At 33.9% G+C, this 18,753-nt stretch overlaps 1 protein-coding gene across 2 annotated transcripts; it reads right to left on the bottom strand.

Moving 5' to 3' along the window:
- Positions 1-357: 357 nt before the first annotated feature.
- On the bottom strand, positions 358-15,370 carry LOC113503485 (odorant receptor 46a-like). Of its 2 annotated transcripts, none has more exons than XM_026885486.1 (9): positions 14,926-15,370; positions 13,186-13,397; positions 12,798-12,913; positions 12,432-12,507; positions 11,607-11,751; positions 11,344-11,443; positions 10,816-10,929; positions 9,606-9,761; positions 358-767 (listed from the first exon to the last, which is right to left on the bottom strand). In XM_026885486.1, the coding sequence occupies exons 1-9, from the start codon at positions 15,162-15,164 to the stop codon at positions 714-716; spliced, it is 1,212 nt and encodes a 403-aa protein (XP_026741287.1). In that variant the 5' UTR covers positions 15,165-15,370; the 3' UTR covers positions 358-713. The 2 variants fall into 2 exon arrangements, with proteins under 2 accessions (XP_026741287.1, XP_026741288.1); XM_026885487.1 differs by lacking the exon at positions 358-767 and adding an exon at positions 1,730-1,956.
- Between the last annotated feature and the right edge of the window lie 3,383 nt (positions 15,371-18,753).

Raw genomic sequence — 18,753 nt, 5'->3', positions numbered from 1 at the left:
ATATCTATATTTTTTACAATTTAACTTAAAACAAAGATGTAAGGTGAAGCTAAAAAGCATCTGCTACTTATCTTCTAATGCAGGTCATAAAAGTTAAACGAAGCATTCATTACTGGCGCTCGCCGGCTGCTGCTATTACCTACTAGGTGCAATTTTACAATTTTTATACCTTACTGTATGTTTTCCTACTTTGAAACTGCACCAACATAATATTATAACAGCTATTACGTTTTGACTGCGGTTAGAATATTGTAGCATCTGTGAGAGAATCGAATTAAATTGAATAGGTTTTGAAGGTTAAATGTGGAATAAGCATGAATGGAAAATTTACAATTATTAATTGGTCGTTTTTTCTAAGCAAAAAAAACCTGTAATTTTAAAGAAATTGTGTTTTGAAAATGTGATCAAAATGTCTTCGGAGATACTAAAATGAAATACTGGGGGCCTCCTACCAGCTCTTCAACGACTCTAATAATCGTCCGTTCAACATGGTAATATACCCCTGGATGTTTAAAAATATTTTTGTAAGCTTGTATCTACAGAAAATAAGATTTCACATAAATATTATTGAAAGTTCTGAAAATAATTTAATCATGTTACAATAGCATTGTTACACATTCAAACGTTGTCACAAGTTTTTCCAACATGATTTGGTCATCAATCTTCATTAATGTATTGAATCGTTAGCGACCAGCATAATTTGCTGCCTTCCATTACTTTTTCATCTGATTCATGACAGCAAAGCCTTTGTATGTCCAATTCATTACCTGAAAAAGAAATGTTACATCTGAAATCTAGGCATCGCGTAATTAGAGGGTTAATTTGGTAATGAGAACATTGCCTGTACTGAGCTACGCTACTCAAGTTTGTAAATAAAAGTGTCGCAGTTGTGAAAGCAAGACGCTGTTATATATGTGTATAACGCCGTCTTGCTCCCACAACCACAGTTCCGTTTCAAAAGCTCATAGTTTCTGAAATACAATTACAGATTTCCTGATGTGATAATGAAGATTGGAATGCTCATGTTATGGTAAGAGTAAATTATGAGCGAAGGGTTGAACTTCCTTGGTTTGGTTAAAGGAATGGAACGAAAACAATCCTTGTTTATTTAGAGCAAAGGGTAGCAAGGCCACGAATTAACGAAGACTTGTCAAGTAGGCGGGTTGTAATCAAATTATGTTAGCTTTGCTTAAGAAAATATAGTTCAAAAAATATAAACGGGAAGGGTTGGGAGGATGTATTGTATTGTATAAAGATTAAAAAATGTTGTTAATCTTTCGCACTCAAATATAGGGACTAATTATTGTAAGATTTGGTTTTGAGTTAGCTGACACCTATTATTAGCATATAGGCTACAACACCACGGGGTGTACCTAGTAATAATGATACAAAATTGCCTGTAATAAACAAAATTCAAGATACCAAACTGGTAGCTTGATGTATTATTTATTCTACAACGCCAAGTAAAATAAAATTGTTGCAAAAGCTGACAAAAGCTATAAAATTACCATGTAAACTAAGTAACTTCCACGACTATTTTCAGCAGTATTTTTATGCAAACACAGTAAATTAATTTTCTCTTGTAGCTGAGAGGAATAATATAAAAATAGCAGACGACAGAAATGATAGTATATTTTATGGAAACGTCCTGTGTCCAGCTTAATTGGCAAAGATTAAACTACAGGAACTGGGCTCATCCCGTCGGGACAGTGGGTAGCCCGAGGTTTTCTCCGGCCACTGCGACTCTTGATGAATAATTTAGTAGTTTGTATCTATTAATGTGTTGGTAGATACGCACGTGATGAGCCTCCCTAATAAAAATGGTTGTGCGACTTGAATCCGATAGCTTTCGTAATGCGTAACTTATGTATTTGCGAAGATTGTGTTTGTGGCGTACACAATGCCACGTAATTGGTTTCAATTGTTTGAGCGTTTGTCATTTGTTCTTAATGCGATCTGGAGAAAAAGAAATGAACAGTTTTAGTTTAAAATTGCATTGGATTCTTAACTTAATGTGAAGGCTTTGAAAAATACTATTGTTAAAATAAGATATGTTTCAAGCAGTATTTATTTTTTATTAGGATGTTACATCGAAGAATCGTAAAATCAACGCTTCACCTAAATTATCTATACGATACGCGTATTTATTAAGGAAGGAAATTGGATGTAACCAAATTCTCTGGAGATAGTTAACCTTGTTCGAGATTACATAATCTTGATTCCAAAAACAACTCAATTAAGTTAAAGCGATGCGTGTTCCAACTCCTTATAAAATTTGATACTGAATATTCAAGATTCAAGAGAGAGAGTTAATCGTAACAAACTTGTTTATGAGATAACTAACTGCGCACACGTAGTTAAAAATATTCGAATAAATGTGTGGTGGTTGAGGTCACCACGCCAAAGCACAGTGCGCTTCGAATTGCGGGTTCGATATCCGCGTAAGACAAGCGTTTAGACTCAGAACAAAATAATAACTTTGAAGATTTGAAATGCTAGTTAAAATTTGACTACGCTTAATCTGAGTGTATATGAAAATATTGGTAAGTAATTGCCACTTATAAGCCCAGCTTGTGAATAGTGAATCCAATTTTCATAAATCATTTCTAATAGCGATTATAATCGGCCGGACTGTTTTAAAATAAAAACCGTGTCCAAATCGGTTTATCTTTTTACGTACCATCTTCACCACAATAGCCATGTATCAGCCTGTTTAAAAATTTACCTTTTGTATCAACTAAAGCTTGCCTGAATAGTTTACCTATATCAAAATATTGAACACATAATTACAGAGTTTTGTTGACAGTAATTAGTACATGATACTCGATATTTTAATGACGTTGTTAATAATTAAACGAACAACAATGTAACATGAATATTAGATTGTTTTGGATCCACGATGTGTTTACTCAAACCTCAATTATTTGTTACAAGCAAATGAACAATTTTCTGTAAGAAATATAAACAAAGATTTTTAGTTTAGTCTTCTGAACTTTTAACATCTAATCAAACTAAATTATAAAAAATAGATTTAGAAAAAACCCACGTTTTTAAATGTCATTCAATTCAAATTTTACCAAAATTTGTCCAGCCGTTTTTATAGTTGTAAATTATATTGATATTTCGTTTGAAACTACCCTGAAAATTTCAGCCTGCTAGTTTATCGGGAAGTGCCTCAAAATTGAGTTACTAAAATCCAACGGGAACGAAAAACAAACAAGAAAACAAGAAAAGTGAGTGTTTAAAAACGTGGGAAAAAGAAAGACACCATAGTGAAATGAAATGAAATTAATGAAATTTCTATTATTATTTTTCTGTCTGACAGTTTTACGTATAGAGATCATAGTTCTCTGCTCAAATATTTGTTTACAACCGTTGTCTACTATAGACAATATTGCACAATTTCGCTTCAGTTTCCAGAATCTACAAGGCGTACCAGTTGATCTAGTTATTTCTAGGATAACCTAGTTATGGGTCCTTGGAAGGTGTGCATACAGTGTGCATTGTAACTAGATAAATGTTTGGTGTACAGAGAATAGAGATACGTACAGCCAATTTTCCCAGAACAAATAGTTATTACTCATTACTCTACCGAAAATGCTGGAAATAAGGTTGTTGGAATTGTGAAAGTGGGAAGCCGTTTTCTGTCATGTAATGCGCTTATAGATTTCCACAGCATCTAAAAACTTTGCTGTGTGATCTTTTAACTCTCTGTATTCTTTACGTTACTAAAATTTGACCTGACTAGTATAATAAGTATTATTGGGTGGCTTCGTCGATAGTGACCCACCATTTTTTTGTTAAATAATCACATAGTTATGCATTTAGGTTTTGGTTTCTAAATGAGATTATTTAAAAAAATAATGGCATCGTAGATCAGAGCTTCAGGAAAAGGAAAATGACACTATTGTGTTTTCTGTTAGCGAACTACAAAAACAACACTCTTTGAGATGGATTACAGATCTTCGGTGACCTTTTCACGTTTTGTGAAACTTTTTCTCTATTTCTGTCCCATCACTCTACTAGACAGGCAGGATTTTCTCAAGCGTTTAGTTTTATATTTAATGTTTGGAATTGTTTCTTTTGGATTAAGTGACTCAATTAGTCTAGTCTAAGTACATGAATATGTGTTCATTGGTATCTGGTGCATTTAAACTTAAACTAATATCAAATAAATACAGTAAGAATGCAAAAATAACAAACGGGGCTTAGTTAAACTCTTTACATAAGAACTTATTATTTAAATAATTTTCTGTAAAGTTAAGTTGGTTGGTAGTATATACTTCTCAAATATAAAACTTAGAATTAACAGTCCAATAAAACATGAAAGGCTTTTTAGAATCAAAAAATGCTTATTAAGTACCAAAAAAATCTTATCAAACAAATGTTAACGAGGTCTTTTTCCACTCAGTAAAGTAATTTGAGATAAGAGCGAACTCGAGAAATAAATAATAAATAAAATGCTTGGTAAACTGAAATACTTAATTACTAAAAGAAGACGTAACAAGCGCTTGCAAACGAAGGCTTTATTTATACCTACATTGTTTATGCTATGCTTATTTAGAGCTAAAAGCGGCAGGGACCTCTTTTAAAAAAGGAAATGTATGAGCATCGATCACTACGCTAGCTCACTACGGATAGGAGATTTAAGATTTTCGAATATTAGGAATGCTGGATGGTTTTCTTATGATAATCAAAAAGTACTCATAACTCTGCAAAAGTTATAGGTACCAGGCCTGCGTTAAGATTAAACCATCAACTCCGTTCCTACAAGTCTTTACATCTGTCTGTAGATGTCCGAATACTGGTTAAACACTTCTTTTGATATAAAAGGCACATTACTTTCGAACCCAATAAGAGCTCTCAAGCATGGACGTGGCGGTGACGGTGCGTCGTCGCGTATCAAATTATGCACAATTATAAAAGTTGTAACCCATATGTATGCTTTCCCCGAAAGATAAGAAATAGCAATTTTAAAACAGGCTATTTAAACATCAGTCAAGCCTTTTAGTAGGAGTTCAGTGATATGACGTTGACAGACACGTGCATTAAAATATACCAAAATTGACATTTATTTAAACAAATTATTTTATATAAACTTTTTACAAAGAGAAACTGATCCAAGTAGATAATGTTTTTAAGTGTGTCCTCTTTAACGCGACTTATTTAACAACAAAATAAATAAAAGATGTCTTTACTTTGAAAAAGGGGTTAATTTTCATCGGATACCTCGAATCGTGTTTGCTTGGCGAAATTTTCTGGAATGCCGTCAATTAATAAATAGTACTTCATTACTCGGAATGCGAGTACGTTTCTGGTGAAAAACGTCGTCGACTTATTAATTGTGAAACCATTTTGTGTCTGTATGTGCTAACTCGACTGTTAATTAACTTGCATAAGAAATAAAAAATCCGCGGAAGATAACTGTTAGTACAGTCGGCAGCAAAAGTATTTTCGTGGAAAGATTATGCAAAACCAATTATTCACAGATTATAACTTAAAAAATGTAGGAGTTCAATGATCAGATCTGTATATTTATATACGTGTACGAATGGATTTGTTTTTTTCCAACTCATAAAAATCAAAAATACATCACGTAACTCATACAATAAATGTTTTCTTTAGAAATTTTCAGTCACACATTTACTATTTTATTACTAACCTATCGGTTTTCCCTCAAAAACAAACCGAGCCATCAAATAACGAGTATGACCCTTAATATTTATAAAATAGATATCAAAATGACAAACTCGTATCCAACTTACCTGAAACTTTATCCAAGCACATTCATAAGTAAAAGGCGAACGCTATATCGATTGATATTACAACTAATGATCGATCCCTTTCTAGTAACAATTACTTTGGCACGAACTCAAGAACTAAACAAAGTAAAATAGTCTACGGTTGAACTTAAATTACTAAGAATAGTGTGTTACCATTAGGGCGTTGATATACCTACACAATGACTGAAATTTCAACCCGCGCTGAGCCTCAGCGTGGGTTGAAGTCATTAGTTTCAACCTCATAAAAAGGCAATTAGGTTTACTTGATGATGAATCCTCTTTTCTGTCATATTTCGTGTGATATTAAAGAGGTTTCATATCAAGTTACATTATGTGGTTGTTGCTCTTTAAAACTAATTTGATACTTTCAAATTGACTTTAACTATATTTTTAGTAACGTAAAAATGGTTCATAATTAAATGACATGTAACAGTTTATTCACGCGTAATTATCAGGATTGCCCGACTAGTTGACACTAACGCTGTCTTTAATCATGAACGGAACTAGTCGGGCAATCCCAATACCTTCGCATGAGTACACCGTTACATCATTTAAATGTGAATCATCCTCAATTCTAATCCTGGGCTGGTGTCTTTTCGTACAATCACATATTATTAAGCAAAAAAGTGACTAGAAACCAAGATTGATTGCATTTTTTTTAAGAAGATACCTCTACCATTGAAAAATGTCTTTACAACCATTACATGATTATAGTACGGAGTTCCTTCTATTTCGGTAACTTTTATCTATCTAAAGCTAAATTACGTGACATATCATGTAAGTCAAGGCACGTCGGGTATGTGCGTAGCCGACTATCTTATACCTCGCGTGCATGTTGAGTGGGCTTAGTAAACGTCACGCTAAGATTTGTTTAGATATCCTATTATGTGTGTCGTGATAAATATGTTGAAATTGGTGATTTACGAATTTGGTACTTGGAAGCTTTAATTACTGAAAAAGTAGTTAGTTTATTGTAAAATCTCAAAATAATGAAATGTGCGTTGTTTTGTAGAAATAGAAAATACCAACGATACCGCGCTTAGACCACGACGTGGGCTTGATTCTCGCGTTGGACTAATATTTGTGCAAACAGACAGTCAGATTCACGAATTCTTATTTTGAGCCCGGATGCTATAGTTAAAATAGTGATAATATTATGTATAAAATAAAACGCATAAAAGTTTTCAATATCCAACGATAAAACAAAATATCGAGATACATATCAAATTATACCAAAATGAAATGAATTCATGAAAAGCAAAACGCTATTTGATCCCGTATGCCACAGTAAACAAACGCGACACAAGTCAATTTAAACGATCCGCGCTATTTTGTAGAGTTCCGTAACGCGTTCATTGAGTCATAATAATATACAAAGAGGCAGACTGTTGAAATGTTCACAGATGATTTATTTCTGTTGTCACTATAACACAAGAAATCTACTAAAATTAAGATCTTTTTTATTTTTTTAACAACATCACATACATTGTTCTGAACCCAAAAGTTGCTAAACTAAGCTAAGTTGCTAAAGCACTCGGGATATGGAATTCAGATACAACGAAGGTACCACAAATACCCAGACCCGAGACAATGTAGAAATGTGATTTTTTACAAGAGCAAGCGACTCCTAGAAACCGGTGCGTACGCCACCCGTTGTTATTCTTTGTTACACTTAAATTTAATTGTCACCCGAAAGGTTAGTTGTACAGAACCTTCCACTTCAATGCATTTACATTAATAATTAAAACTGCAATCAATTTTACTAGAACACAAACGAAACAGGTAATTGTTTATACTGGAGCATTGTTTCAAATTGAAAAGCGGTTAAAAGTGTTCCAAGAAATTAAAATGAGTAACTTTCTTAACCAAAGAACTGAGAAATACTCAAAGAAATAAATTACATAAGTAAGATAAATAATGATCATTTATAAAACTACTACATCAGAATTCTTTTTTTTTACGACTCGTAGATATAATAAAATAATACCGTTCAAGACTTATCTTTTCGATTGTACTCTGACAAAAGGAACTTGGAAGTGATCCCAAATATTTGTGGACAAAAAATATGACAAACGACTATGAATAATGATTGTACTTGAAGCCCATTTATGATATCTTAACTTATGGCATTTACTGGTACTTCTCTGAATATGTGTTAGAGAACGATCCGAATATCTTTGGGAATAAAATTATCGGGAATATGGGTCAGGTGCCTCAATTATTCAGACTGTGCCAGGTAAGAGTTTTTCAGGAATGTGTAAGTGGCGCTCGATAACAAAGGTCCATCCAGGCTTTTTTGCGTATCGTAAAAGAAAAACGGCTGAAATTTGCTGCCGAATTTGTATAATGATTCCTGCCAGTTTTGGGTACTTGGGCACTTTAACTCAAAAAGCAAAATGGAAGACTATTAATATTGCTTCACTTTTCGTAGTCCGTCCGTCTAAAGTTGTAGTCTTCATATAAATCAATCACAATATTGCATAATATATATTATTAGTACGTTGTTCACTAAAGGCCAGGGATAGCAACCTCAATGTACCTCTAACTTATATTACACCTCTGTTTTACAATGAATAAATGAATATGAATCTATCAGTGAATAGGTTGTATCTTATGAACAGCGATAGCTAGGCAGATGAAATTTTCACAGATGACGAATTCATTTAACAAAAAATCTTGTTAAATCAAGGGTTTGTTTTGGAACAGTTATAAATTTTGATGGGTTAAGCCTGTGTGTAACCTTCAGTTTCGTAAGTATGACTCGCAGTTAACCGTTATTTATTATTACTCATGACGTTATCGCGATTCTAATCCAAATTAGTATTTTAACTACAACAAATAAGCCCTAAGCATGAATACGTACAGAAAACCAAACAAAAACTGTGTTTAAATTTATTTAGTACCTTTGAAAGAATAATCCTCAGGTATTTAAAGTTTTACGCTTAGCTCACGAAGAGGAATAGCTTCAACAAATAGAAAAACAGATTCCTCTGAATCCGACAGTTTACGTTGCAAGCGTTTTGATTGCGTCAAAGAGGTCCTCTTTCGCTTTGCCTTACATTTTCCTGTATATTGCAGGATTCTACTGAAAAAGTGGCTTTTATTAACACTTTAGTGTTTAAAATACAGGACCGGTTGGCTTAGGTGTTTGTTTCAGTTTTAGGTTAGATAATCAGAAACATTTACCTACGATTTTTGATTTACTTGATAAACATACATGATACTTGTACAGTTTTGTCAATTTTTCTAATTTATTTTTGCCTTCGAGGTTTTCTAAAGAAATAAGCCCTATCTTTGTACACCATCTTTCATTTTAAGTGCTACTTTTAATTGTTTTACTAAATGGTTAAATAAATAAACCCAAACCGCTATTATTTATAGGCTCTTAATACAAACAAATCGGTGGTAAAAGCGAGACTCAGCCAAGTAAGCCACAAAAGGCCTTCGATATTTGATCATAATCTAATATATAAAATTCCCGTGTCACGATGTTAGTTACCGTACTCCTCTGAAACAGTTCGACCGATTTTTATGAAATTTTGTATAAATATTGGGTAGGTCTGAGAATAGAACAACATCTATTTTTCATACCCATATGTGATAAGGGTTGCTCACAATAAAATTTTTATTTTTATTTTTTAGACGAAATTTTTTGTTTTTATTTTTTCATAATGTGGTATTAATAAATACATACAACTAGAAAAAAAATATCGGCAAAACAACGTTTGCTGGGTCAGCTAGTATAAAATAAAAATAAAAATCATTTTCCATTTTAATTTCTCTTCTCATTCTATGAATTGATTGCAAACCACCGCTACTTACCTTGGTAAATGTTTCCAAAGACACCGGCACGAGTTTCGAAGCCGTGATGACGAGCGGTACTTGTGTCTTCGCAATAAAGAGCACTAAATTCTTTTTCAAGTGAGTCGGCAGCTCGATCCATGGACAAGAGTAGACTACTGTAGCTACATGCAAGCTCTGAAATGAGAACGTTAAAGTGTTTTTAAGTATGGGAAATATTTCGTACAACAATGTCCAGGGCCTAATTGACATGGGCCGTCTTATGTTTTTCTCTAATTAGGACATTGATATTTATTTCATACCGTCTATCGTCTATCGGTATAAAATAAATGTCAAAGGTTACTGACAATTGATTTCATTAATTTTAAAGTCATAGTATGAGACGCTTTGCAGCAGGCAAGGATTGGAAGGGAAGAGTCGAAGACTGAGCTCAGAGGCGTTCCATGAGATGGTCTATGTCCGGCAGTGGACTGAGATGAACTGAGGATGAGGATGACGATTATAGGTTCGTATTTTACCAAACGAGTATTATAATAAAACAATTCGTTGATACAGGTAATTATCAGGAAATACTTCTGACAGCGATCATTCGATACAGAAGTGCTAAATATATATTCTAAGCAGGTACAATGTCATAAAATGAATAAATTATTTTAACATCATCACGTTCTCATAAAATATTTCAAACAGTACTCCAAATCAAATATTGATACAAAAATAATGTACCTCCTTTTGAACTTCAAACTTTTTAACAGGTAAAATTGGTGGATGAGACTTGAAGGTTAACTGAAGGATAGGGTAAAGTTTAGGGACGATAAATGAATTTCGTTCGGCACGTGCTTCTAACAAGGGTCGCTGTGTACTGGCCTATCACCGTTAGTGCCATGTCCGAGGTTAAAATGGGGACGTGGTAAACGTGGCAATAGAAAGCTTCGGTCACGGTGTAAACGGCCGGTATTGACATGTATTATTGCGCACACAAGTATATGGTATCGCATTAGTGAGTCAGATGTCAGCTATACCTAGATAAAGTTGAGGTTTGATTTAATATTTTTTGTTTTGTTACTTAAAAATACTTGGTTTTTATGACGATTAACCTGATGACTACTAAACTGATAACGTAAAACTGGTTCTGGTTCTTTAACAAAAACGAATTTCTGTTGTTCAGACAAACAAGTTTAAAAATTTCACTTCTTCTACTTCATTATTTGGCTTCATTAAGTCAACTTACCTTACCAGTGACAGTATTTCCAAAATAACAGTCAATAAATAAGTTACAAGTAATCGTCACAAAGTAAGCCAATACCCATATCACTTCGGTGAAGTTCTTTAGGGGCGATTCGATCTGTAACAATAAAGAAAATTAAACCTTAATATCTGTACCATGAACTCCGAAAGGAAGATCTTAGTCGTTATGGAAGCGAGACACTACTACTTGCAGCTTGTAGTGCTATCTTGCTTACACAATGACAAAGATTCCCTCAAAACTGCTCATAGTCCAAGCACCAAAAGAAAGCGTAGTAATTCATAACACGGCCTTCAAGTGACCCTGACTGCTATACCGGAGGTCGTGGGTTCGATTCCCGCCCAGGAAAAATGTTGTGTGATAAGTACGATCAATTGTTCTGGTGTCTGGGTGTAATTCATCATTAATATGTATGTATTTAGAAATATATAAGTAAATTTATCAGTTGTCTGGTAATTCCAAATAGACAATAAAGACACACGAAATAGAATTAATATAAAACATAATACTCACTGAAAATACTTGAACCCCAGTGGTACCAACAATGCCAGCACTTATGAACAACGTTGATGACAGCTGGCCACTGAAAGCAGCTTGGATTGAAGACACGAATCTAGGATGTAAAAGATAGCAATGAGGTTTAGGCAATTAGGTAGAGAGAATAGAACGTAATAGTAGAAAGGTTTTAAAGGGCAACTTCTTTTCAACAATTAAAATATAAACTGTTCCAGGTTACCCGGGTTGTCCGTAATTTATTTTAAATACGATACAGGTACCTCAGAATGGCACGGTGATGAAGGACATATCTCTTAAATATCTCTTTGAAAGCTTCATTTTCACCGCAGTTCCGTTCAGCCGCTGTAGCTTTCACGAATTCTTTCATATTTTCAAAGTTATAAATTAAAACATCCAATTGACTGACTGGAAACCAAAAAAACATAGTAACATACATACGTGAAAGTTATGGACTTGTGTTGTGTTTTTGGCCCTAATAATCATTGAGGCGGATAATGTCGTTGGTCATTATTAAAAATGGAGGTTACGTTGTCTCAGTCTCAGAAAAAATATTTTTGTGACCTGCTATTAGGTCGAAGGTTGACGAAGAACTCAATAGTGCCGTCTCTCTTCCAAAACTTCAATAATATTACTTTCAAAACTAGTCGAGAGCCTTCTGTTTGGATAGCATGTACTGATGTCCCTTGATTTTTTACTAATCTCACTCTACCCGCTAAAATGGGTATAATCATTCTTTTATTATGATTCTTTTGAGCGAAATTACCGGCTCGACCAGATTCCCCCTAAGCGATGTGTTTATTCCGGATATTGGTTCTTGGGTAGCCGAGTTTTTGTGACGTCAATATTATTTATTACATCATGTCGCGGTTTTTCCGAACGAATTGGCGAAAAGGTCACATAAATATACACTTATATCTTTATTCTTAAGGTTGTAAATCTTATAGTTGACCGTTTTGCGAAGAAACAAGGAATTTATTACACGAGTATACGTTTTATCTAAGATTCATGAGTCAGTTGCTGAGATTAACATCATTATTCAAATTTTATGCGTTACGCCAAGTCAAATAACATGCAAAATTAATTACTTGCACAAGACATTGCGGCCCAAGGCAATGTTTGGAGCGCCACGAATGTAGTCAGCATCATGGGCTTGTACAAAATCTGCGGGAACAAAACAATGTTATGATATAATTTTGTATGAGTTTCAAACTCGATGTTAATTGAAAAAAGGTTTTATATAAATATTTACTTCAAAATTACATATTTTGGTCTGGTTAGAACTATTGTAGCAGCATTATTATTAGATTATTAGATATGATGTCGGAAGTAAATTAGTAAATAGTGCTTGCTGGTTATGTAGATTTTTCCGACAAATAAACATAGGTCATTTCTAGAGATAGATCAAGCACAAATGATTAAATTTTAGTAATGAAATACGCCCATTATCTTACCTGGTAAGCGCAAATGAAATCAAAATACTTTTCGTCATTTACATCGAAGAAAATAAAATCCATTTTCAGCGGCAAAGTTTCAAAATTTTTGAGTGCAGGTACCAAGACCACATGAACTGTAACAGATATATCTATTGTACCACAAGTATAACAAAGCTAATTTAAACCTGTAAATTACTACCACAACACTATTAGCCTTTTTACTATTGGTCTCTGTTACTTTCACTGAACAATGCTAAAAACAGCATGACGTTGTAACAGACTGTGAGTATGTTTTGTATCGTCTTTGAACTCGAACTTGAGTACGACACACACCAAATTTTGAAAAACAAAGGAAAGAAAAAAATAGAGTTAATCAATTTATTGTCATTTTCACTACCTAACTCACCAAGAATATCCATACCACTAAGTGACAGCAGAACAATAAACAGTCTTCTAGAAAGAACGATGGCTTTTTCCAGAATTTTCCTTTGTGGCTTATGCTCAGTTTGAAATTCCTCACTCATAAGTTCATCGGACAGTTTTGTCAGTAGATCCCGGCGCAAACGTAAATCCAGAAGCCTCAGCGATGCTAACAACTCAGTCAGAACTAAGTTCATTCTGTAATGTTGAACATGTAATTAAAATGTATGCCATTTGGACAGAACTTGTTAAATTAATTTAAGCTGGCTTGGGATATGACTAATGCTTCACGAAGAAGATTTATAGGTTAATTGGTAGTTTTATTCGGGTTTTTATTTTCTTTTTCGGACCTACGTTTACTTAGATTAGCAGATTTCCTTTTTCCTTGCTTTTTCAGCGTAACCAGCTACGAAATGTTGACTCCAGCTAGCTTAAAAACGACATGTAAAAGTGATGACTAAAGTTTTATATTATTATTTTTTTCGTTTTCCTTTAAAAGCCTTAAGGTTTTTTAACATTGAGAAGGAATAATCAGCGTCTTTTTTTTAAATTTTATAATAAATAAAAATAATAATATCATAAAATAATAATAATATGAAAAATATGGGCATAGGATACTATTGGATGTGCAGGAGGATCGCGCGGACCGCTGTAGGCTGAGATGGGCACAGATATCCACACTGGTTCTTTAGCATGGTGACTATAGTTCCTACTAAAATAAATTGCAATTGTATAAACCTCCTTATCTGGTGTGCAAAATAGTAAACCGTGTAACGTTCCAGAACCGAACCGCTTGAGTATTTAGCATACCATTGCATGTACAGCTATCGAAACACGCGACACATTCCAACATACTTATGATAATTTAAAGTAAAAAAAAACTTTTTTTTTTGAAGATATTTCCTTGTCATCTGCGGAACGTATATTAATTTCCCTATATAAATGTAAGTGGGTCATAACTGATAAGATTTGACCTTAACAAGTTAAACGAAAGCTCAAAATATCCAGTTTCATTTAGGTTTGTCATGTAGGGAACGTTACACGCGATTTTTGTTCCACAACGGATTTATTGTGTCGTTATAACATAATTTATGGGCACGGAAGGGTACTTTTCAGTTTTCAAAGTTATTCTTGTGTCCCCCATTTTTGTATAATCAAAACTGATTCAATCAAAATTTTATAACCATTACATTAGTTTTGGGTTATTTGAATAGTCCTAAGTCCCCTTTAAAAGTTGATAGATTTTTATATTAGCATAACATTATGGCCTTAGGGAAATGGTTGAGCACACCTACGAATATTTTACCCTTTCTCGCCCTATAAGGGAGGTTTTATGGGACCCAGGGCAGGTTTTACATCTGAAAAAATATACTTCTCGATTCACTTCCCGCGATGGGGAAGATTAGTTTTCGCCTCGATGATTTATTTAAAGTGATTCTGTTATACAAATAAGGGTCGAGTACGATTTAACCTTATTTCACGTTGTATTAATATTAATGCCGGCAGCCATGTAAATTTAGAACAAAGCTTCTGAATTACTCAAGTACGTATTATACTGATGTAAGAATAAGTAAGTACTCTTTCTACGGTTTGATTTTGGGCATACATTCAAAAGAAAAATGTATTGATTTTGATTGATACTGAGTATTAGAAGATGATTGTATTTTTTTCCTACATGTTTCTGACTGTAGTAAGGAGGTTTAAATATAAAGACAAAGTCACTCACATTCCAGCTACTTCTTGGATTTCGGCGTTCCCAGAAACGATCAGCCGAATTAAGTACACCAGTTGAGCAGAAGTTGGTATTACAAACACGGCAATACCTAAAACAATTCGTGTTAAGATATTGATCCAGAACCACACGTTCTTCTTAGAGTATGGTATATAAAACCAAATTCCGAAGAATTTTAATGCTCCAATTTGAATTGAAATGTGACGGTACATGTCGATGCGTGGCGACTTCATTTTGAGAGAATTAAAAGCATAATGAGGTCTACTTAAACGGTCCTGTTATAAGTGTTTATTTGGCAAGTCGAGAGCTAGTTAAAAAGTAAGTTCTGTATGTATATTTAGAGGTTACAGTGTTGACATTACATTGTTTATGTCAGTAAATCAAGTGCAAGTGGATTGTTGTTGAGGATTCTGTAATAGTTGTGAAGCTTATTTGATGAATACATTTAATTTTGACCTCCATTAAGTGTTGGTAAAATAATTCCAGTTTTCTTTTCAAGTTTCTTTTTTTCTTGGAAACATTTTTATAGCAATCTTTTCCACTAGAAAATTAGTTTTTAAAGAAGTATTGATTCAATCACATTTAAAATGTATTCAACCATATTTATCAAGCAGCATCAAGACGTAGCTACATAAGGGTCAAACCCAATCAAATTTGCAACACCGCGATACGGACCGAAATCGCAACATATCGGCTACGGTTGTAGGCCGGAAATTGAAAAGGGGCTGGCTATGTCGGATGCAATATTCAAAACGTCATAAAAAATGTTTATACGTGTTAAATGTGTACAAGGATCTTTGCGAGATCCAAAAAGGTTATGCTATGGGTAGTAAGGAAAATTATTGGAATCAGTTTTCTTTTTCTCAGCTTGTGGATACAGGATGCAGTGGAATTTACTCTTAATCTAATTATACTAGACTTAATAATTCGCTCGTTTAGTTCATCCGAACGTATGATTCAAACATCCTTCAATACATTCATCCAGCAATTTAGGTGGTTTTGTCCCGCATGTACAATTGTCGGGATATAAAAAATAAGTAAATAAATAAAATAAATAAGGATATAACCCTCATTTCTGAACTAAAACACTCGGATACTTAATTCATAATTTGTTTTAATACCAACCTATGAATTTCGTCACATCATTGACTTATAATACTAGCCACTAACAATGCTAAACTCTCCTGTTTGATGCCTATCTTATTGAAGTTTGGAACCCATTTATTCTTAAACAAAGACTTAATAATTAAACTCCTTGAATTAAAATCATTATTTTAATCAGGTACCAACGCTATCGTGGGCTGACTTCTCTTGTTTCAGTGACAAAAGTTCAACCGTTCCGTGTAGTTCTCGTTAAATTGATTTCAGTGACCTAAATGGCGTGTTCGGTCCGCTCTCAGTATTTAGAAGTCCGAGTATAAGTTTTGAGTAAATGTTTAACATCGTGTTCTAGTATGCGTTAGTTGTTGAAAAGGGGAAATTACGTGAAGAGATGCTACCGTCATTCTCTTTAAACATGGAAAGTGGTTTTGTTATAGGTTTTATCACTTTGAGAAGGAGATTAAAACTGATTTAATGATGGGATGTCCAGAACGATGAAAAAGTTACGAAAACCTGAAGTATCAAATATAATAACTATTATAATTAGGTAGGTAAACGTAAATCTGATATGTTTTCTGAACCTCAGTCGGTTAATTACGACAAAATTCAAATTCAGAAACTATATAATTATGTCCAAGTTTAATATATCTAGCATCACTACTAAAGCATGCCACGAAAAAAATTACAATATGATAACAATTAATGTACTGTTCTTTTGAATGTTGAACCAAACAAAAAATCCACCCCCAATTTTTCTTCCGATCCGCTGTCTCAAACTCGGTAAAACTTTGCAACGCTTTCACAATTCTAAAACTGCCCTGAATACCGAATAGTTTTCGTAAGCTCCGCAACCACTCTCTGCTTAAGCTAGAGAATACACAAAGTACATTTAAAACCAGTACACTGGTGTTTTTATTCCGATATTCATGACCTATTTTTGCCAATGCAGTGCCGCTATTCTCGTTTGTAACGGATAGACAAGGTAACCTAGTTGGTTTCAGATAAGGCTGTGATGGGATGCGCTTCATTTGGTTTAACTAGACTGGTTTGGTTTGTGTTGTGTTTAGAAAATAACGTTTTAGGATGGCATTTTTGGAACGCTCCTTTAATAGCAACTATTCCGATTCATAAGTAACTCAATAGCGGTTTATTCAGTCGTGTTTATGGGGATCGCCCCACTAGTTTCGGATTCACCCTAGACTTAAGTCAAAGGCATACGCCGCGCCCAGATTGTATCGCCGATCGTCGATGGCTGGACGCCTTTTTTGGGGTGATTCGAAATAATAAAATGTTTATCATAATGGTGACGTAGAAATGACAATATTTAACAACTTTTACCTAGTGTTGGTGTTTGTCATAATTGGATCTGTTCAAAAATTGTTTTTAATTTTATTTTCCGCTGCTTAAGTGTGTTTTCGTCTCCTTAATCTTAAAGAACCCTGGAATTTTAAATGGCAAAAATAATTATCAGAAACCATTATTGTAATTGTGTCTTAGGATAATGTCTTAATGATACCAAATGATTTAATTTGTCAAGTGACCTTTTTAGTATTTCATTCTATACGTCAATTTTCGGGCTTATTTTGTGTTAATACAGCATATTACATATTGTATCATAATAATATTATATGTGTGTTCTGCCACAGACAATAAAAACGTATCTCATAACATATATAAGGAACAAAATTTTATAAATTAAGTGAAGTAATTTCGACAAAATCTCCTGTCAAGACGAACGCCATCTCAGTCTGCCCGTGACCATGATACCTGCAAAGGTTTCGAAACGTCGGGAACTAAAATCTAAAATTAAACCGCGATAAAATCCGTAAAAGTAGTTTCATTTCAATGAAATAATTAAGTTCAATGACCACGTATATTTTTTATCCTGTCTAGACAAGGAGACGAAGTGTTAAATATGGCTACATAACAACTATATCTCTTCCGTTCATTCATTATCTGGTCCTTATTTGTCCAGAAACTTATTTCTTTTGTAGTTGACTGCTGGCTAGACAGGATGTGAAGATTGAAAAAAAATATTTTATATTTAAAAATATTCATGAAATATGACCACGGCCGTTTTTGGCCAGTTTAATTTTAAGGGTGGAAACGGGATCCACCGTGCGCTGTACACTGAAGTCATCGCGGAAGGCATCGCGGGCAACAGCTAGTTATTAATATGTGGCTCCATTGTCTTCACATTTTGATTACCCACTTAATTATCATCTTCGAAGAAGTCTTATCCTCACTTTTATTTTCAGTAATATCATGTTACGACCAGTCATATATTGTTACAGACACCTGACTATACCCTGGTCGACAAGACTCTGAACATGTATATACAGAATATCGTATCATGGTACAAGAGTCGTTGACCTTGAAGATGACGTACTGCGGTTCTTGGTATTTTCTTCGTGAATATAGATAGACAAGTTGATCAAAATCTAATATTTACAACTACTTTGACTAGAATACGCTGCATCATACTAAAGAAGATATTTTTGACGTGACGCAGTGGTTGTACAGATTTTGTACATAAATTTTGAGAAACGATTTTTTTACTTACAAAAAGTGATGTAAAATATTCAGAACTGAACTGGTCAAGTGCGAGTCTGGCACTTGACATTAGGGGTTCCTGTCAAATAGGCAGCAAAAAATTACATTGCAAAAAATACACTGTGCACCTGTCAAATTTTTCATCGTATTTATCGTAGCTGAAAACCC

The sequence above is a fragment of the Trichoplusia ni genome, chromosome 19 (genome assembly GCF_003590095.1).
Source record: "Trichoplusia ni isolate ovarian cell line Hi5 chromosome 19, tn1, whole genome shotgun sequence".
NCBI classification, from domain to species: Eukaryota; Metazoa; Arthropoda; class Insecta; order Lepidoptera; family Noctuidae; genus Trichoplusia; species Trichoplusia ni.
This window is presented reverse-complemented; position numbering and strand designations above follow the sequence as displayed.